The sequence below is a fragment of the Neolamprologus multifasciatus genome, chromosome 9, assembly GCF_963576455.1.
Source record: "Neolamprologus multifasciatus chromosome 9, fNeoMul1.2, whole genome shotgun sequence".
Taxonomy (NCBI): domain Eukaryota; kingdom Metazoa; phylum Chordata; class Actinopteri; order Cichliformes; family Cichlidae; genus Neolamprologus; species Neolamprologus multifasciatus.
In genome coordinates this window covers 27,327,896-27,350,783 of record NC_140447.1, presented here as the reverse complement: position 1 = coordinate 27,350,783, position 22,888 = coordinate 27,327,896, and the positions used below count along the sequence as shown (strand labels likewise).

At 41.7% G+C, this 22,888-nt stretch overlaps 1 protein-coding gene across 2 annotated transcripts in view; it reads right to left on the bottom strand.

The window, feature by feature from the left end:
• The window catches only part of LOC146511693 (cadherin-10-like), a 76,583-nt gene that overhangs the window by 10,838 nt on the left and 42,857 nt on the right, over positions 1-22,888 (bottom strand). For both annotated transcript variants that reach the window (XM_085171603.1, XM_085171602.1), the window contains exons 5-7: positions 16,660-16,827; positions 14,382-14,569; positions 6,918-7,171 (exon numbers count right to left, since the gene is read on the bottom strand). In XM_085171603.1, coding sequence (XP_085027729.1) covers positions 6,918-7,171; positions 14,382-14,569; positions 16,660-16,827 — 610 coding nt within the window. The remainder of the gene's footprint in view (positions 1-6,917; positions 7,172-14,381; positions 14,570-16,659; positions 16,828-22,888) is intronic.

The window sequence follows — 22,888 nt, the reverse complement described above, 5'->3', positions numbered from 1 at the left end:
CCTGAGAAAGACCTGAGCACATACTGTAAAAGTAAACCCATCTGCTGGACCAGATACATCCAGCAGGAGTTTAATAAAATGATCTATTTTTGGTTATTTGGGGGGAACTGAACCTGTGACATATAATAATAAACTGTCTTGTCTGGCACTAGCAGTCTTGAATAGTCTGCCCTGTGTTGATACACACATTAGAGCCAACAGGTTATCCAGTTGTGTTGTTTTTCTCTGCCTCCCAGACTACTCTGTGATGCATCAGTGTGATTAATGGAGTAGCAGGCATCAGGAGGGCCGGCGTAAGAGGAAGGAGACCCCCGAGGGGAGACTATGAACCGCGGCTCTCAATGCATCGCCGCATCCCTCTCCTCCCTTCACCGATCTTCCCCCTCCCCATGGGTGTCACCCCTACCTCCTCAGCCCCTCCCTGCTGCTTCTGCTGCTGCTCCTGCTTCCCCCACACAAACATGTTGGTGTCTTTATCTAAACACTCCCAGCTATTTTTCTACCACCTCGCAGGCCCGACAGTAACTCTAACCTTGTTAGATGCGCGTCAGCCGTGGGCTTTACTAATTGCTTTTCTAATATTCCCAATAATTCAGCTGCCTGGGTCTAACCCTTCCCTTGATTAATGGTGCAGAGATAACGGCGCTCCTCGTCCTGACCGGACAACCAAAGTGCTGCTCTCAGCAGGCACACAGCTGGCTGGTTGGAAGGCCAGGCAGAAGGACGAGGAGGGTTACAGAAATGTTAGTGATCAGGGGGTTGGGACCTACATTATTGCTTCTTGTCTCCCTTCTGAAGTGACCGACCGACTTGACACAGTATTTTGAGAATGTTTTCTTCAACACGAGGTCAAAAAATCTGTATCAAAATGATCTTTGTTTCAAAATCATTCCAGTTGTTATATTTTGGAGAGGTTAGCTACCCTTAGTATCAAGCACCAGCTCGGCTACATGTCCATGCAAAGCAGTGCTAACGACACTATGAAAAATAGTAACTGAAATGCTGTTATATGGCACCTAAAAGACTAAAAAAATGACTCACTCTTTAACCATATTTAGCCCAGATGAACATCAGGGTTCACATTCACATTTAGATGTTCAAATAGCCACTTTTCACAGCACTCGATGGTCTTTGAGGGCTTCTCATCCAAGCTGGCCAATATAGACGGCTAATAAAAAAGTGTTCGAAAGCTCCACTATGGCAAATCTGAACCCCGGTTAAATGAAATGTTCTCTAATAACCTTGAATATTGTTCGTGCTTTAAAGGTCTGAACATCACTAAAGAGATCCCATCACAGTCGGATGGACAGCCATCAGCTACATGCATACTGGCTCTACAGCAGTTCTTCAATAATAAAGCAGAATAGAAATGCTCCATATAAACACCCACATCAGATTAAACACACGGGCTTCACAGGAGTGAAATAAACATTTTCATGAGCCCATCTCTATTATCTTTATTGTACGTCCTCTATCTTAACATACACTCACTGGCCATTTTACTATTATACACATTGTTATTACTAAGTTGGATCGCTTTTTGCCTCCAGAGCTGCCTTAATTATGAAAATATTCCTTAGGAATTTTGGTCATATTGACATGACAGCCTCATATCATGCTGCAGATTTCATCCATGTTTTCCATCTGTTCCATTAGATCCCAAAGATGCTCTATTGGACTGGCTCTGTGAGCTTTGGTGACTGTTGAGCCCACTACGTTAGTCGAGTCGTCTGTGTTGCTGCTCCATCCACGCGCAGAATCATGTCAGGAAAAGTCGGAAGAAAGCGCCAGAGTCCAATTTGGGATTACTTTGAATATGACTGTGTTTTGGATAAAGCAAGTGTCTTGTAGTGGAAAGAGACAAATTATGAGGGACATTTCTAAAGGGAAAAAAATCCCACAAACCTTAAAGTGCACTTGAAAAGCTCACACAAGAAGGCTAACCTAGCTTACCTTGAGAAGGTAAGGGAGCACACTCAACCCTCATCCCCAGAAAACAGAAGCTAACCCCAGGCAAGGCAGCGTGATGCATCCCGAGACAACAGGACGGGGATATCTACACAACTGTGTGAGTCAATTACCTTCAAAAAGTTTATCAATTCACTTGAACCAAAATTACAAACACCCGGTGCTGCAAGAGTTAATAGTGTCATTGGGGCCAAGATATACATTTTATAGTTGCCTGGTATCAACGGTTGTTCATCTGCCTTTATTTATTTATTTATTTAAAGAACCCATAGGTGGGAATGTGAGTTGTCTGTCTCTGCGTGTTAGCCCTGCGACAGACAGGCGACCTGTCCAGGGTGCAGTATGGTAGCTGGAATAGCAACATACCCAAGGATGAGCAGAAGAGAATGACTGATATGATGAAACTGGGATTTTGTTACACTTAATTATTGCAAACACAACTAAAACTATAACTGAAACTAATCAAAACTAAACTGAAACTAAGGATTTTCAAAAAAATAAAAACTAAACTAAACTAGCAAACAATTGGTAAAAACTAATTAAAACTGATATAAAATTGAAAATCTGAAGTCAAAACTAAATAAAAATAAAAACTAATGAAAATTGCAAAACTATTAAAACCCTGGTTTAAACAATGCTCAGCTGGTTCTAAGAGGTCCAAAGTGTGCAAGAAAATATCTCCCACAAGCATGGATCCACACAGTCATGTTGTTTACGCTAAATTCTGACCCTATAGAAATGTAGAAATCAAGAATCAAGAAATCAATATTAAAATTTCCTATGGCCCAATTTTAGTGAGCCCATGCAAACTGTAGCCTCAGTTTCCTGTTCTTATCAGTGTTGTCTTCTGCTGCTGCAGCACACCTGCTACCAGGTTCAATGTGTTTTGCATTCAGAAATGTTTTGCTATCTTTGGTTATAATGGGGATTATTTTCACTTTCCTATAAACTCGAAGCAGTTTGACCTGATCCTCTGACTTCTGGTATCAACAATCCATTTTCTCCCAGTGGACTGCTGCTCACTGGATGTATTCTCTTTTTTGGACCATTCTCTAAACCCTAGAGATGCTCGAGTAGGGAAATCTCAGTACATCAGCATTTTCTGACACATTCAGACCAGCCTGTCTGGCACCAACAACCATGCCACATTCAAAGTCGTTTTAGTCACCTTTCTTCTCCATTCTGGTGCTCAGCTTTAACTTCAGCAGGTCATCTTGACCATGTCTGTATGCCTAAATGAGTTTCTGCCAGATGAGTAGTCAAGTATACCCCCCAAAAATGGCTGATGAGTGTATATGTAAGTACACTGCTCCAGAAATGTCAGCATCCAAGCAACTCTCCTTCTGTAGAGAATCTGGTTTTTAATAAAAGCTCTTAACACGGACAGCACAGCACTGAAAACACGATAGCTCTCCACATTCACAGAGCCAGTGACACGCTTGCCAAAGAGGCATTCAGTGAGGGAAATGCATGACATGTTCATCACATCTTATTCGTATTTGTTCAGGCCACAGTGTTGTGTTTAAAAGCATGTAAGCTGCAGACTGCGGTAAATCAAATCTCATGTAAAGAGCTGACCTGAAATCTTCAATCAGAAGGAAAACTGTAGGATGAAACATGCATGTGTCTGCATGAGTCTATATACTGCACTTATGGATTACTTAAGGATTTGCCTATGCATCCCTGCCACACACGTGCACGTGTCCGCAAGTCGCAGCGAGCTAATAAAGATAACCGTCTCAGTGACTTCCTCATGCCAGGCAGCCCCCGGGCTTCCCAACCCTCCTCCCTCCTCCTCCTCCTCCTCTGCACGGCTTTAAATGCCACAGGGTAGCTACCTCCTTGATGATGGGCGATAAAAGAGAATGATATCATATTTGACACCTGCAATAAAGTGGTGGAACTTCAACCTTGAGAGCCAACTCCCTTAGTGCATCATAAAAATGAAAAAGTCTGAAGCGGAGTCCAGGCGCAGCCTCACACCCCACTGCCATTATTCCCATTTTATACAACGCTCGCATAATTTTGTATCTCCATGAGCTAAGTTGTGTAAGCAAACTTTTGGCACTTTACATTATTTCGCTGCATTTTGTATGTGTAGCAGAACAAAGTGTCTCCCTGCGCAGGCCTCATTATTTTAGCGCTGTTTATGTTAATGGTGAAGAAAACAAGAGCACAAAGATCCATTTACAACCTTCAGAACTTTAAACAACATCTCGCATTAAAGATGAATAATTCACTTAATGGGAGCTCCAAATATTGACTCTGTGTAGAAATCGGTTAGTGAGATATTATATGCTTAACTCAAGGTTCACATGGTGGTTTTTACTTGAGTTTTGTCTTGTTTTCTTATTGTGTGAAGCTGCTTAACTCTTTAAGACCTACCATAGAACCAAGTCCAGAGCTTAATTTATATTTTTACATGCTGTAGTGCCATTTTTGGGAGCATTTCAAGTTGCTATACATCAATACAACTGTTATAGCCCATATTTTAATAATATGTATGCATTAAGTCCATAGTAACTACATAAATTACAAAAAAGTGCAATAAACTACTTTTTTTTACATATATTTCTGCTTGGAGAAATTTAAGAGGTTTATCCCTCAAAACTTTTAATACAAAAAAGTTGCAAAAAATAGTTTACAACAACAGGAAATTTATTTTGAGTGTCTTCATAGTTTTATTTTTGAGATACACCAATTTTTATATACTGTAGGAAAAATGAAAAACAATCCTATGTTGCAAATTTGCAAATAAAACAACATGTGCATCAAAATAAACTATTTCCAGCAGTGCAATTTGAGTTCTAAGCTCCCAACTATTCAGAAAAGCATAAAGGCAAACAGTCAAAGGAGCTTGCAAAGAAAAGCGTCTGGACTTCTTTAAGTTACTTGAAGACGTTTCACCTCTCATCCGAGAAGCTTCTTCAGTTCTAAGGTCAAATGGTGGAGAGTCCCAGATATAAACCTGGTGGGAGTATCCCCCCACAGAGGAACAAAAGGACCCCCTGATGATCCTCTAATCGCCTGAGCCAAGGTGTGGAACTGGGTGTGGGTCCCAATCAGCCAGAGTTTCGGGTGAGTTCATTGTGAAACCTGGCCCCACCTTATCATGCGAATTCCTGAGGTCAGATGGCCCAGGATGTGAGTGGGCGTTAAGGCGTCTGGGAAGGGATCTCAAAACTTCCCAGTTTTGAGATTCTCAAAACGCTTTTCTTTGCAAGCTCCTTTGACTACGATGACCTGGATGACTGAGAACCTTCACAGACATAAAGGCAAACAAGCAAATTTTCCGCGAAAATGACGTCACTTCCGGTTTCGGCAGGTAATGGCGGACATGCGATGGTTCGCGCTGATGTCTGTTTTAATGTGGGAAGTGTTACAAACAGCTGATCGGATCGGCAAAGCGTGTTTCTGGAATATTATGTTTTTGTTCCTGCAAGCACTTTTTTATGCAATATTTGCAAAGCTTTATGTGGAAGGAAACCGTGACCTAGAACAAGCTGATGGCATAAGATGTAAGTACAACTCCTCCGGTTTCATATGCAAAAAAAATTATTGCGCTAGCTTACGCGGTTCCGGTTCTACAGGGATTTAAAAATAGTTACGCAAAACGGAGCGTGCCCGCTCCAACCGGCTTTAAAAGGTTAAAGGGCGAAAAGCTCAGCCTTGAGTTTAGACTATGTTATCACAGCATGTGAGCCTCTGTAGTCAGATTTGTATAGTGGATTTTACACTGCATGTTGACAGTGACTGATGGTTTATAATGTAAGTGGGTGAGAACAGGTCAATATCACAGTAAATGTATGTTTATTCAAACCACAAATTGAAGCTGTGATCTAACCACTGGGGTATACAACTTTGTTAAATGAGTTGTGTTCATTGATTTTTCAAACAGTCTTAAAGATAATTGGGACCTGAAAATCCAATCTAAGGGCATACGACTTCTTTTTTCTTCTTTTGCTAACATTTTGTCATTGTATATGAGATAAAACAGAATCCAAATTTTTACTTCTTTCAGCAGCAGTTATGCTCATTTAGAGCCCACGCATGCTGTAGTTTCAGTTTTCTGGATGCATTAACTTTGATTCATGTTTGCACAAACAGAAATTAAATTTTATGCACTTCATTTATTAACTTATTCATTTCACTTCAGGTTTATTTATATAACACCAAATCACAATAGTTCTCCTCAAGGTGCTTTACACTGTAAGGTAAAGACTTATTATTAGCATTCTGGCGAAAACCCCAAGAATCAGTTAAAGTGGGGAGGAAAAACTCCCTTGTAACAGGAAGAAACTTGGCTCAGGGAAGGCTTTTTGACACATTTTCAATCATTTAGCATTGCTAAAATAAAAGACTTTGATCACATCTCCTAAAATGACATACAAATCCATATAAAATATTAGAAACACATAATGTTTACACACATTTGGATATGACATCTGCTCGATCGAGAGCTAGGGAGAGCTGGGTGGCTCGCTGGTTATCCAAAAATTGTTTTTAATGTTTCCCTAATGTTCTTCTTGATTATTAATTAAATTATTTAGATGGGTTAGTTATTGTACCCTTTGTTTAGTTGTATATTTTAAAATATGTTTTGCCTTTACAATCTGTAATTAAATCATCTAAATGACTTGTAAAGCCAACACAATCCCCAAACCGAATCTTAAAAGCTAATTTTGTCAGTTCTCCAACTCCCAGTAGTTGTACTGTTAACTAAGACTGACGAGTGGTCCTCAACTTGCTCAGATGTTACTGAAACCTCCAGCAAAAGCAATTAAGTGGTGCTTGAATGAGCTATCATGCTCAGCCTTTTTATTGGCTTTTGAATAGAAATCAATAGCTGCCTTGAAGTGCGTTCGGAAAGATCACACAGCAGCAAGTTTTGAAAAAGAGCTAAGCTGTGATATAAAAAGAAAACTGGAGATGCAGCTTGGTTCACTTACCTGACGAGGCTGTTTTTGTCATCCGGATCAGACGCGCTGACGGAGCCGATGGCGGTGTTCTTGGGCGCGTCTTCTTTCACCTCCATTACGTAGCTGGCGCGCTCAAACACAGGCGGCTCATCCACGTCCTCGACGATAATCTTGATGGTGGCCTCGTCCCTGAAGGGGCCCTTCGAGTAGAAGCGGGGGTTGATGTGGACGTTTTCCACCTGGACACGCAGACTGTACTGCCGCTTCCTTTCATAATCCAAAGGCTGCAAAACAGAGACAGAAGAGGCGTGAAGAAGAAGAAGAAGAAGAAGAAGCACCAATTCCACTAATTGCAGCTTAAAGTGCTAATATTTGCTTTACATTTGTGTGCATGAACAGGTTCTGTAATTTGTCACATTTTATTTTAGGTGCGACTGCCAGCTTAATGAATATAAAACAGCTTTTCCAGAGTATCTAATGAGGGCATGTAAAGGGTCTTAGTGTCACATTCAAGGACACTAACAAGATTGTTGATGGACAAACACGGGCTGCTGCACACATCACAGCCGCGCTCTCGTGGACGTCTGCCTAAGCGCTGCTGCATAATATGACTGATGTGGCATTTCGGTGGAAAACAAACATGACAACAACACGGTCTGGCTAATGACAGGATTCATGTTTTAAGACTGGAAATCTGATTACAGCCTGCCTTATAACACAAACAAGAACAAAGTTTTTAAAAAAATTTTTATTATCAACTTCTTACATGTTTGCGCTTTGCTTTTCAGTTTGATTTCCTGATGCTCGGCACAGCGCGGCTCTATGAAACAATCAATCACAGCTGTGCACAGATCTTTGCTGGCTGACATCTGTTCATTTTGATGCCGTTTCTCAGATCAAGATTATCACAGTGATAGTGAATGGTAGGAATTTGGTGAAAAATAATTTAAATGCAGAGAAACATCTACGTTTCTAATGTATAGGTTTCAGATCAGGGTTAGTTTTAATATAGTATCATATAGTATGATCTTCTAGACTAATGGCCCAACATTAATGTTTGAACTCTTTAAAAGCCATTTTACACGTTTCAAAGACAGGCATGCTGGATATTCTTGAGAGACTTGGAAGTTGTGCTCAGACTTGACAACCAAAGTTTCCCTAAGAATTTGATTTTAATAATGGTCGTCGTGGTCGTACTTCACCCCTACATTCTTAAATTAAATACGACATACTATAAATAACAGACGAATAAACGACTGGGTCTCCAGTGGGAGGACAGATACTCCAATTCCACCTTCCTGAATACACATCCTTGTCCTTGTTGGTAAAAGGACGTTAATTCCCTGTTACGAAAGATTTGCTCCTTCATAACAAGCCTAAGTGGGTTTTTCTTTAACTCATCCATGGCCGTAGCATGGCTACACAGACTAACAGGTGTGTTGTCCTATGGTTCCACACATCCCAGGAATCTGTGCTTCAAGTTTGCTGATTGAAATCGTATTTTATTTACATGGCAATATCTACACATTATATGTGCCCGGGCACTGCACCTGTACAGTTTATGAAAGTGAATGCTGTTTGGTAACCAAGCTAGCTAGCATTAGGCTAGCATTCTATTTATCATCCATAACTCCAAAAACCAAAAGTCATACCAGCCAAAAGACCAATGTTAAAGATTCAAAACGTAGAGTCCAAAAGCAGCGGGCGACTTTTATCCTTTATCCTGTTGTGACCAGTTTTCCACCTGATTCAGGTTCTGATTTATGTGGTCTTCCAACTTAGAGTTGATCTCAGTGCACAGTAAGAACCAATGTCACAATCTTAAGTCCCAGAGAGCAGGGATAGAGTTTGATCAACCACAAGCAAAGAGACTTCCTAGAGAAACTGGCTCCTGCCAGCTGACCGGGCTGCCTCAGCCGAGCCTTCACGCAATGTGAAACCAGGGTGAGCTGGTTATCAGTGACTTAGCTGTCTATATAACGGCTCAGTCACACTAGAGTAAAAATCAGACAGCAACCTCCTTACAAGTAGGAGAAAAATCAATGGCTGTTATTACACTGAACTTTTTTTGCTGTTGGAGTCCTTGTTGCGACTAGCTGGGGGTGTTGCATGCTTAACTCCTGTGCAACCACTTTTGATTTCGAGACCTGTCTCCAAACAACTGTGTTCCGTCTTGTCGATTGGTGAAGCTTTGCAAATGGTTGCTGTTTAATTGACAAATGCAGACAGATTGACAACACCTGGCGATCCATCTATAAGTCAGTCTACACTGATGAGTGCAACTCGTAGTAGAGTCATACTGAATTGGTAATATTCTGGTTGTAATACAATCTTAAAGCAAGTTGCTAAGTGTCTATGTTATTTTGCATCCTGCAGAAACTACATTGTTCTTTGTGGAGGAATTTCTGTTTCAAATCTGTGGCTCGAACAGTAAGTAGTTAATGTTTCTAATGTACATTTTTTGTCTGTAGACAACAACAGATTTGCAATTTATCAGTTAATTGCTGTGTTATCAGAAAAAGATGTAGGCATATAATTGGCAACCTGACCCCATTCAATCGCAGACTGGTTGTCTTATTGCCATTTTATCACCATCCTGATGCCAACAGAGTCACTTGGAAGACAGATTCAGTGTATTTGGATCAAACTGTAAAAGTTTTGATGTTTTCAGCCTTGTATACCTGCAAAGTGCACCTGTCTCAGTAGTTACAACACAAGCATTTCTCCCCCAGGTAAAATGCATTTTGAAAACCCGCTATAACCTTTTAAAAATATGACAATGCCTCTGGTCTTTTTTTTTTAATCAACTCCTATATGTGAATATGGATCGGAAGGAATCCGTTCACTTAATGTTAGTGCAGTAGCATCTCCTACTCTTATCTGGAGCCTTGAGCAAGCAGGCAGGTTAATAACAGAAGAGAAACAAAGGACGATGAGGAGGACTTTTACTGGAACGTCTCCACAAGAAAGCTGTCAGCCACTCGGTGATGTTAAGGTAATAAGGTAAGTTAAGGTAAAAAAGCTTCTGGGACACAGCTGAAGGCATGATTACTGCAAACTAGCTCAAAATGGGAAATAATCACTGCTGGAATATGTGGCCAAAGAACGAAGGGGGAAAAAAAGGCAGATACTGATGCAAAAAAAATCACTCGTTTGTCAAAATTATTCCGCTTCATCTCCAATTTCAAGCATGCCCCTCCTCCCGGCTTTAATCCCAGACTTTATGAGGGAGTGTTAAGGTTAAAAGGTTAATAGGGATGATTATAAAAAGATTAAAATCAACTGAAACAGGGGCATAAAGTCCTTTCATCATAGCCATTCTATTGAAGAACACAGATGATGAGCTTCAGTTTGTCGTTGCACTTTTTCCCTATACTATACTCGCACTACATCTTTTTTTCCTGTTGCCATACTTTCATTTCTATCTATTTGTACACATAAAAGAACACAACTTTACGCACAAACCCTGATCTTCTTGCATCTACTGTACACTGCTGTTGCAGCCTATAATTTATGGACTGTGCATGATGATTAGGAGCCTGATACCTTTGCGGTTCTAATGTTTTTTTTCCCGCTGTTAGCTTTTCTCTTTTAGGTTCCCTGTCTGAACTTTTTATTTTTGAAGTTGTAGCCAGCAAAGGTATCCCCTCATTGATGGAAATAATTGGGGAGCGGTGCATTTTAATGAGTGTGCGCCCAGTGCTGAGCTGGAGCAGCTGGATCAGAGTGAGCTCTCTCACCGGCTGCCTACTGTACATATAAAAGGACGCCGGGTCTGCGATTGTTGGGAACAGCCAGTGAAAGCTTGGAAAAAAGAATCCAGATGGAACGAGCTGTTTTCTGAATCTGTGAATAGTAACATATTATGAGTCATTGATTTTCACTGTTTGGTGCCAAGCCGGGGAGGGGGACCGCATGTCCACTGGAGGAATATGTTCCTCTGAAGGGCCGGTACAATCAGAGACGGGATGACAAGCCCATTTAATTAGTATGTTCAAAATTAGGGCATGCTTAGTCCCCACACACAGTGTGCCTGCACACCACATCCACTACAAAGGGCAATTATGTCATCCAGCACTTAATGATGGCATGATGGAAGCGATCGATCGAAGGCTGCAGAGAGGGTGCTTGATAAGGCAACTGCCAGATACTGTTGAATACATCAAACACACCACAAGCAGAATGCTGCAATCCATACTCGGCATCAATATTTCTGCTTTGGTCTCAGCTGAGGGGAAGAATGAATCTCACTGAAAACATATGTAGTGGAAGTGTGGGGAAGTGGAAGTGGATATCTAATAACTCTGCTGTCCGTCTCCTAGCTGCGTATGGAAATAAAGTTTGTTTGTTTTTTTCGCTTTATCGAGCGCTGCTTATTGTGTTGTCTATCCTTTCGGTTACACTGAGGGAGTGAGTCCTGCATGTGGTGAAAGAACTGAAAGTGTGTGTTTCGATCATTTCTAGCTCCGTCGGTTTGTCCTTGGTCACTACTAGAGGAGCTTTGCATTCACAGTTGAAAACAGTATCTTACACACAGACTCTAAATTAATTCTCAGGCTGCAACAAGCTGTTTTAACTCCTCTTGTTACAGTAGGTGGACTTTCTTCTGATTGGCTGCCAGACAGTTTAACCTTCTGTACCCTGTACTCACAGGAAGGAGGTCAACGTCACCAAGATTCAAACTCAGCGATGGTGTCAATCTTCACATAATTTTTCGAGTTATCGTTTTCACAAAGTTGAATGTTCATGCTGTCCACCTCCTGCGCGCAGACCCAATGGAGTCATTAAAAACCCCATCGGCTTTTAATGGCTAAGGTTAAAAACTATGAAACTGAGTGTTTAGATCAGCTTCACAGGGGTTACTCGCCATTCACTGACCTCCTTACTTGAAACTAATGTCTTACATATATCTTATACATCCATGAAAACAATAAGTCCACTTCAGTTGCATTCAGTATATTGCAATTCCACACAAGACATCAACCCAGCTTCAATGGCCTAACTCAGCCTAACTCTTCCCTGTTCCACAGTAAAAGCATTTAATTGGCTTTTATTGTGAACCTGTGTTCGATTAGTCAACCAGATGTTGCCGTCCTCGCTAGTCAAGTCGAGTCCAGTCAAAAACATTAATTACTCAGCTGGTTCTATGTAGCGACCCGTCACCAGCCAGCAGCATCCCTCCGTCTGTGACGGGAAGTTATAAACAAACAAGGTGAAAGGTGATGTGTTTGCTGTGTTAGAGGACAGTGAGATCTGATCACCTTATGTACAGGTGCAAGAATGCTAGCTTTGAACGAAAGAAAGTTATTGGTGTAAGCACTGCTAACATTAGTTGATCCTTATTCTTAACCTTTATCCAATTCAGAGCTAGAGCCACAGTCACGAGTCTGATGTTGGGCTCTAATGTTAGCCACACTCAGAAAACTATCAAAAAAATACTCAAAAAAGCATGAACAGAATGTAAGATACGTTTGCAAAGTGTGTTTTTTTAACTTATTTCTCTAAATTCACCGTGCATGTTCTTTAACCTCCTAAGACCCAAACTCTTCCATGTCATGCATTTTTAATTCCTCTTTGATATTTGGGCTTTTTTTTAGCTAATTTTTGTTTCTGAGAAACATGAGATCCACATATGAGCATATTTGTTTAAAATTTCAATAGAACAGTGGCAGTATAATGTCCTCGTAATGCTGGGCTTACACTGTGATTTTTGGCTCATTTTGAGACGATTTTTCAGTCGTGCGACCGTTTTGGTGATCGCCTTCATCGTGTGTCGTGCATCGTGTAGTATACGTGGGGTAATGAGAAGCGATTAACACCTCACGACCAGCTCCCGATCATCAATCGCTTGGCCGTAAGAAAATCAAACCTGTTTGAAATCCTGTCGGCCGTCATCAGGGGGTCACCGCGGCCTCTCACGCTGCGCACGCGCAAACACAGAAATGAAAGTGAAAAGACGGAGCAGCGTGTGATCTGGACACAAGCGATGGAGGCACAACTTGTAGAACTTTGGAAAGCTCATCCGAGCCTTTTCGATGTGGCCTCACAAAATTATCACGACCACAACATCCGTGAAAATAATTGGATGGACACTGCTGCTCAATCACAGCTGCCTGATCAATGTTTTTCATTAGCATTTTAGCAAAGTTGATGGTGGTGCGTGTCTGATTTTCCGTTATAACCTTCATGTTATGGACGCACAGTGTGAGCACTCAGGTCGCATCAGAGCATCGGGCCGCATAGTGTGAGACCCTGCATCGTGACCTGCGAACTTCTAACCCCTGCGAGTCAATCGTGCAGTTTGATCAGAAGCTGAGTAACACGACTGAAAAAAATCGCAGTGTTTGCCCAGCTTAAGTGGATATCAGGCCCTTGTAGAGCAAAATGTAGTATTTTAGTCTAGACAACCCAAAATGTGATTTTGGGTTGCCAGGTCCTAGGAGGTTAAAGAAAAAGTACAAAACACTTCTAAGTAAATTCTTGAATTTGAAAAGTTTTTAGCCAATTCTTTAAAGGTTTTTTAACCAAAGATTTTTTTTAAAAGTTCCTGCTAAACAAAATGAATAAAATCCTTAAAAAGTCTCCAACAAGAACAAATTCTATTAGAGATGTCAAGGTTATAAATTGTGTAAAAAAAATGTCATTTATGATTTTAAGGTGATAATTCTATTCATTATAATTCAGCTTTACTTCAGTTTATTTCTACAGCACTGCTTCACCACAACATGAACCGTAAGGCTTTTAATTAGGTGATGCCAATAACAGTGAAAGCTCGCAATCATAAGAAATCATAATGCTGTTGAGTATGTAAGCTGAATTTTATGAATGTGTTTTATTTGTTATATTATGTTTGATTTGCCTGTTGTGCTTGTGTAATGTATTACAAAAGATAAAAAGTAAAGGTTATAAGTTGAACTGTATTAATATCTCATCTTTTTTAGTTTTAGGGCACTTTTCGGAGAACATTTACACAATGTTTGCACAGCGCATAGTCACAGCTGCACGTTGGCAGAGATATCGCTAGTCTTGTGCACACATGAAGTAATGCATATAGCATGAGTGAAGTCGTTGTGCAGCCTGTGCATGCACGTCTCTCGTGTCAACAAGATTTTACTGTAAATAAACATGTATTTTAAAGCATTTCTCTAGTGGAAAATATGCAGAAGACAGAAATATTTCCCAGAATTTTTTCCTGGTTTGCGTCTGCGGGGCTGCCTCTGAGGAAGCCTGAGGCTCATATAGTTCTCCACCAATCACAGAGTCATTGCAGCCTGACAGGCGAAACCCAGGGCAAAAAGATAACAAAGCAGCGCCTGTTGCTTATGATTCTTGCTGCTGTAAAAGCTGCAACATAATAACCATGTCAGTATTTCTATCAAGCTGCTTTCATAATCTTGAAGACACAATTTGGATTCTTTTGGCGAATAAATCAAAGTGAAAGTGTTAAAACTGCTCATGTGATCCCATAAAACCTCCCCTTAGAGAGTGCCTGACCTTCCTCAGCAAAATGACACCCTCCTGTGTGCTCCTATTGGTGGTGATCTCAAACATCCCAGGCCCATCGCTCCCAATAATCCGGTAGTCCATCTCCGCATTCTGGCCGATATCCGCGTCCATGGCTCGGATCACTCCCACCGCAGACCCAACATCAATGGACTCGGGTACCCTGAACTCATAGAGGGCTGCAAAGAGTTTATGAGACGAGAAGATTTGGTTAATCGGAGCAACGCTGAAGCTGTTCAGAAAAAAAAAAGAGAAAGCTTGAAAGTGTGTGTGTGGCAGTAGGACTGCAAAAACCAAGGCCATGCCCTTGGTGCTTCTTTTCATGCCAGATTTCAATTTTTTTCCCACACAAAGATGCAATTCATATAAGTGGTGAATTAGCGGCTCTTTTTTAAGATCTCCTCAAGTCTAATCGAAAAGCAATTACAACACCCCTAAAACGCACCCCGGGATCGATTTAAAACAAACCGCGCACACACACACAGTCACACACGACGCGCCGGACACAAAAGAAGCAAGCGCCACCCCTGACAGCCCGACGAGCGTCATAACGTGAGCATTTTTTATGGCCTTGTTAGTGAAAAAAGAAAGAGTGTAAGTGGGTGAGTCAGAGAGCAGGAATACAAGAGAGCAGGTCAGGGAGAAAGTGAGTCAGAGCCAATCAGAGAGCAGCAGTGTAAGAGCCAGCCGAGGAGGGAGAGCGTGTCAGAAGGAGTGTTGGATTTAGTGCTGCTACATTTGTAGATTAGCTGAAAGACATCTCATATGTGCCGAAACATATTTCAGCTCCAAAACAGACGTTTGGCCTTTCACGTAGGTTGCTACAAGCCGTATTGACTCGCCACTTCAAGTTTAGGATGTAACATAAATTCTGGGCCAATTTGCTCAACATAAATTAATTGCTTCTTCTTCTTCTCCCTCCCCCCACCCACACTCATTTTCTGAGATGATTTCTGGGTTTGAGAGGGGATAAATTGATGGGTGCCTGTCGGCCGCGGCGGCCTCGGTTGCATCTCGTATGCTTAAATAAATAGCTGGACTGCGGGAGGGGAGCGAGGGTGATATACACACAGCCTGCGGAGACAAACAGCAGTGACACACTAATAAAACATGCTGACAGTGTTTTGGCAACGCCTGAGTCGGCAGGTCTCTGTGACGCTGACACTTGCCTCCAAACACACACACACACTGCACCACTAGAAGGTTTCCCTGGGCTAACAGGTATTTAGCATTGGGTGGAAAAGAAGAGGCATCACTCCGGCAGACAACAATGATATCGCTTCCTGACACTCTACCTCCTCTGGGTGTCCCATTACAATATCTCTTCCTCTTTCTTCCTCTTTCAATCTACCCGCGACCCCCACCCCTCCACCCCCCCCCCCCTCGCCTCTATCACAGGCTGTCTTTCTGCCGTCCGCTTCACTCTTCCTCTTTCTTCCCCTTTCTTCCCCCCTCCTGTCACCTTCGCCGTCCCCGTCGTATCCGTCTCCCTCCTCTCGCTCTTCATTCATTGGTGGAGGGGTTTGAAATGACAGCAGCTGCCACCCCACCACCACTCCCACCACCCCCCGGAGCTGGTGGGAGTTCCGCAGGCGCGTGCTTGCCTTGCGTTTCGCGGCTGTGCGCACGCGTCACCCACCGTACAGTGAAACGCGTGGGGGGAAGCGAGGGACACGACAACATCGGTAATCTGTCAATCTGATCTGGCTCCCTTCGCCATTTATTTGCCAGATGCAACGAGAGCAAAGAGGGAGGGAGAGGAAGAACGGGAGAGAGTATGTGAAAAGAGAGTACGTAAGGAGTAAAGAGGAGTGAGTGATTGATGAGTGCGAGTGTAAGAAAAAAGAGGAGAAAAATGCACCAAGGACAGTTTGAGCACTAAATTGAGAACAGTGGTTTTATGGAGTAAAAAGGCAGCAGAAGACTTAATAGCAAGAGATAGACAAAGAGAGAGGAAGAGCAGAGGAGATAAAACCCAGCGAATGTACTCTCTTCATTTAATAGGGATTACAGGGCTGATCTGATGCACTTTGCAGGACCCTTCGCTCTGTCATATGGCTCTATATTTAATTATTCGCTGCCTTTAAGAGGCCCGCCTTAGTCGCACAAAACCCAGAGCTCCCTGCAATAATCCAAATTCATTTTGAAACTGACACCAGATGGGGGCTGCCTGCCTGGCATCGGCTCACACTGACAAGTGGTTCTCATGAGCTGAGGATTGGTCAGTGTGTGTGTGCACGCACAAGTCCACCAGAAGGGCTGTACTCACTCTTGGTGAAGCGTGGTGGGTTGTCGTTCACGTCTGAGAGGGTGATGCTGACCGTTGTGGTTCCTGAGAGCCCGCCCATCTGTCCGGCCATGTCTTTAGCCTGGATCACAACCTGGTAGTTTTCTTTGACTTCCCTGTCCATGCCAGGCAGGGCTGTCTTGATCAGGCCTGAGGAGAGCAAAAAAAATAAAAGTAAACAACCAAAAAATGAAAAATGGAGATTTACAAAGAGAATAGCGTGCATTTGATCAGAGCAGGCAATCTGTAGCTTCATCCAACTCATTATTTTCTGTTTTCCTCTGATTATCTGTTATTTTATGACATTAAAATCAGTCCAGCTTTGATTTTAAAAAACTAGGGGGAATCAGGAAGACAATAACAACGCAAAAATCTGGATGGAAATCAGAGTTTTAAAAATGCTCCAAACTCTGAAAAGTTTACCCACTTATGTTTATTTGCTTAGAGAGAAACGAGTCGCTGCTGCATAATCAGCAGCTCGTTTGCCCATTTTCCTCTTCACCGTCTATAACTGAAAGCATTTTCTGAGGTGCGCTCGGTACAAGAGGACCCGGTGACATCGTTCACCCTTCAACTCCGGTCACTACTCACTTTTACGGCTTTTATAGCAAACTTTTGACAGAGTGGGAACATAACATCAGAGCGAAAAGCAATTTAAACCTGCTTCTTTTTAATGACAGGGTTTTTTTGTGTGAGAAAATCTGCAAAAATACATAAATTGACATGGTCTATTCATGCAGTATTCCAGGTAATCGTACACGCTGGCACAGAGAGAAAAGAAAAAAAGTATGAAAAGATAAAAGCATGCCTGGACTCTAAAGTGTAGAATATGAACACTGAAGCAAAAATAATAAGCAGTTAGTAAATTGATTAATCAGTCACAAAACTGAAAAATAGCTACATTAAATAGCCCCAAACCACCAGCTGCAGCTACTTAGTTGTGATTGCAAAATTCGTTTTTTTCTACGCTAAGCAAAATATCATTAAAGAATGCTAAATTGCCAGAAACTGCAGTTCCTCTAGTGGCCACTTGAGGATGCTTTCTAAAGTGAGTCAATCCCCATAGACTCCCATGTTAAAATGCCCAACTTTACAGCAGAAATGATCATGTCTACCCTGCTACAAAATCCTTTTTACATCCCAACAGATAATACCTCCCTTTGTGACAGGTGCACTGTTAGATTTTCTTTAATATTTCTCCCATTTCCATTTAATTACTGCTTTAAGTTAGGAATGTTTCACCTAGCTTTGAGCTCTCCGTCAAGTCTCAGAACTGGACCTCTTCATTTTAATTGAGGTGTAGGTGCCTATTGAAGTAATTATCTGCAAAACCACATGGCAAGAAGTCTGTAAATGAGTACAACTGTAGTATTTTAGCTGTATGCTACTATCACAAATGACAAGATATCTCTGTCTGTGCAATGAACCCATAAAGTCTATGAATGCACCTTGTTAAACAAGCTTGCTACTGTGGGCTGATAACTTGGAACTTAGATGTGGTCACTTCTGGCAACAACATAGCAGTGCAGCATTTACAAACTAATGAACACATGGCAATGCCTCAATGCCTAAGTGTTAGCATTTTAGCAGCTATGCTACGTTGTTTTTTTTTAGAATCAACTGTGAATGATAATTAGCAGCCAAAAGAAGAAAAGAACAAGAAGTGAAGACAGTTGCGTTAAAAATGCACCGAAAACATAAACTCCCAAAACACTTGTTCTATGACTTGAAATCGTGGATGCTAGCTTACAGCTAGCAGCTACAGAGCTAACTGTAAAGCACCCACAACTCGAAATATGCAAACATTATGCTTCACTAAAGTTCCAGCCAGTGACTTATAAAGGAAATCCCCCCTGTACAGCTGTTATGAAGGTGCACCTTTCCTACAGAAGCCAAAATCAGGCTTCTACGAAGATGCTTTTAACAGAGTTGGGAATTTTAACATAAAAGTCCATGGAGAATGGCTCACTTTTGCAGCCAGTCTCGAGTGGCCACTTGAGACACATCCTGCCAAAACGCCGGATGAACAGACTTAAAAACTAATTTTTTCTGACTGCCTTTGGCCTTTCAAATAACTCAGTGTGATTTAATGTGGTAAATGTACAACATGAGTAATAGATACAGTATGAACATGAGCAATAAATACTTTCTAAGGAGTACATTTGCTCTCACATGACAGAAAATAATGCGTCCACGGGTGAACTGGGTATATCTATAAATATATATCTTTAAATAAAGTACAGTTCTCACCTGAAACATATCTAAAAATAACAGCCTGAATCAGCTGTATTGAATTAATGATATTTCATCTCTTAGATTCATGCATCTACAGGCCAGATAATTAAACCACTAAGAACATTTTATTACTCAAAGGTCAGTGCTCTTGCTCAGCAGCACGGAGCTCAGCGGCCACCCAGGAGCACATTTTAGTGTCTGTGTTCTCATGATTTAACTGGTAAGTGGACCAAAGAGCCAACATACCAAAACCACGGCGTATTCCTTTAATTTCCTAAGTGTAGCATTTGCCTCCAAATGCATTCGGCACCATTTATCTGCTCTTTTTTCTGAATTAACACTCTGTTAATGTTCAGCCTTTCAAGTGCCGTGCAGTTGCTTACTTCTCGGCTCTGACACCTCAGATCTCTAGTTTGGAGTCAGGACAGAGAGCGAGTGAAGCGGTAATTGGCAGCATATTCAAAAGGTGTGCTCCATCTCCCATCAGAGTCAGCCTTAAATCCTGTCTGCTATTACACGTTTGAATTTGAAGCATCATAAAAGAGGAGCAGGTGGAGGGGGGGGAGGCGGCAAGGGGAGACGCAGACAGACATAGCGGAACGGGAGAATGAAGATGAAAAAATAAATTTCACCCTAAATAAACTGTTCTGACAAACTTCAGCACTTTTCGGCAGAACTGATGATTCACTGCATATCAAACAATGAGGAAGAAGGAGCAGCTGATGTGGCGCATCGCTCACGCTCAGATCAGAGTGGCCTACGCTGTTCAGAAGGCCCTCCAACTTGCTCCTTTTGTTCCTCCCATACAATAACTCCCCCCCTCCCCAACTTCTAACAATGTACAATTTATCTCAGACGCAAGGAAACAGCGATCGTTTTGACGGCGTTGCGGGGAAGCAAGCAAAGGTATAGCATCTTTAGAAAAGCAGCATCTCGCTCGCTCTGCACCTCTGGCTACCTTTGTTATTGTTTAATGACTACAATGCACACAGAAGAGGAGGAGAGGAGAAACAAATCCTGCTTATAATGTGATGTCCAGGCATGTCTTTGTGTAAGAGGGGATGTCAGCTTACATACCACATGTGGGATAAACCATATTACTGTTAATCCTTCTGCTAATCTGCAAATGGCTTTTTTTGTCATTCTCCTTTTGTTTAAGCGGGGAAAAAAGGACACGAGCGGGATGAGTTCCAAAGCGCACATTAATGATTAAAAGTAGCAAGCGGTTACATTTTAGGGGTTGGTTATTTGCCATTCTCTCTGTCTACAAATCCCTCGCCACACGTCAGCCTACGAGGAGAAGGCTGCTGGTTAAAGGGAAATTCACTGCATTTATTTTAGGATTTATCCTCTGATAAATTGTTTTTAATTCACCTTCCCGCTGAAGCAGCGTTCCCTCGGCATGCCTGCGCCGTTTCTGTTTCGTTAGCCATTCGTTATCTTTCCCACAATGGCCACCAACGGAAAGAAAGGTGTGAACTTGTTGCACTGAGCCGTGGGTTACACACGTAGGTGGAGAGTGCAGTGGCTGCAGCATTGTTAGAGCAGCAGGATGAGAGGCTTTCTGCTCAAGAAAGAGCGAGGAGCTGTGCACATCAGTCAAAAAGCAGCGTCCTTCGGGGCTGCTGTGCACGCCGCTCTACTAAAGCTGCTCTCACTGAGGAGAAATTTGCTTTTTGTGTGACAGATTTCTCCTTCAAACTCTTTTTGTTTAAAACAAAAAAAAAAGACTACACTATACTTTTTGCTTATTTCTATGAAAAGCTTTCCTTTCATCTAACTTTTAAAGTTGATTTCTTTTATTAAAGTTACACTCTCTTCTCTCTTTGTGTGTTTTTTTTTATTAACGCTTAAATTTATAAAGGAAAGCTTGAATTAAAGCCAAACTTTAATTTAAGATCTACTGGTATTTTCCCACACAACCATCCCGTGGATTTACAGGGAATGGTCTGAAAAAGAAAAAAAAATCCAGTGAGTGGCTGGGGGGGGCGCGAAGATTTGCTGGAGGTCAAAGGAGAGTGACCAGACTGCTTTGGGCTGACAGGAAGTAGCTCAAATAACCAGAATCCATAGTGCACTGAACTGTGAAGCAGATGGGCTACAGCAGCAGAAGACCACACCGGTGTGCCACTCCCTTCACTTACAAACAGGAAATTGAGGCTACAGTTCCCACGGGGTCACCAAAGCTGGACAATAGAAGATCAGAAAAATGCTGCCTGGCCAGATGAGTCTTGGTTTGTGGTGCACGCCATGTCACAAAGCTCATCTCAAACTGGTTTCTGGAACATGACAATGAGTTCCCTGTACTCAAACAACCTACAGTAACCGGCTCTCAATACAATGGGAGCTTCAACAAATCTGCAGCAACTGTGTGATGCTGTCGCGTCAATATGGCTCAAAATCTCTGAGGAATGTTTCCAGCAACTTGTTGAGTCTGTGCCACAAAGATTTGGAGTAGAAGGCAAACTTGGAACTAGCAAAGTGTACATACACACTGGAATCTATATGTTTATGAAACTTGTTAGAAAAAAAGAAAAGATTTATTATGATTTTTAAATAATTACTTTATGCAATGAATATAATTTTTATATATGTCAAAGACTTCTATTGTGAAAGGAATGAACAGGAAGAAGTCCTTTTTGCATAAGGTTAGAAAAAACCCTTTGATTACAAAAAAACAACATGGCATCCCAAGAGCTTGTCAATACAAAAAGTGACATCAGTCTGGTTACATGTCTGTCTTTCACAGACCGTCTGCAGGGTCAGAACACGAAACCCTCAGTGGGACAATTTTCACAGCCACAAATCTGTTTAATTGTTTGCTTTTTGTTTTTTTAGCGCCAAACTATATCTAAACCAGACTCCCAACTGTCATCATTTTCACTACACAGTGATCACAATCAAATAAATGAATGACGACACTGTGGCAGTGGATATCATAATATATGATGATAATGGAAGGGAAGATAAAACATCTTCAAATTACTGTTGTTGTGAATATAAATAAACCTGAACTGAATTTAACTGGATTAAATTGGCTGGTATAACAACAAGCATTAAAATCAATATTGCACCCCTGCCGTTGCAGCTGCCGCAGGATAATGCAACATCCCAAATCTCAACACTCCACACATTTGTTAAAAACCCTTGAATTCAGTCCCTGCTGCGTGTGAGAAAGTGTCAGTGTTGAATCTTATATTTCAGGTAAAAGTATAAAAAGGCTAGATTTTCAGAGATGAAGGACAAGAAATTCTTCCCTGTCAAAGCAAAGGTGACAGTTAATTAGCTAATATTTGGTAGCTACCTAACTTTGATCCATCAGTCTATAGTTTCAGGGTCGCCATGGTCAGCTTTCTAGGTCACCCGTGACAAGGCAGTAACATTTTAAAAAGGTTATATGACATAAACCTAATTAAAAACTTCTTTCCAAAGTTATTTAAAAGAACTCGGCACCAAGAAGCAGAGTCAGGGGGAAAAGGAGATTGCTACAATTTGACCACTTTTTGATTCCATGACGTGGTTGGAGGAGTGTGTTTAAATAAGATCCAACATGCAATGAACAAGCACAGTGGTGTTGCTAGTCGATTTACCAACTATCTGACATCAGCTGGGATAAAAATAACTGGCTGTGGCACCAGTAGAGCTTACTAGATTGAGCAGGTGACCCACATGCCGAAAGGCTAGTGCAGGGGGGGCCTGGGTTAGAGCCTGACCTGGACCACATGCTGCTTTCCTGTCTACTCTACAGCCCTGTGAAAAATAAAGGCTAAAAGGAGGTCTAAAATGAATCTAAAAAAAAAACAAAAAACAGTTTGAACGCATAGGAAAGACTCATTCTGACCAAAAGCTGTATATAAAACAGATATAGTAAACTTTTAGTTAGTTTGAGCCCCTTAAACCTTATGCTGAGCATTTTTGCCATTGAAATGTTTGCTGTTTGAAAACATATGTGCATGGTGCTGCTCTATTTGTGGGC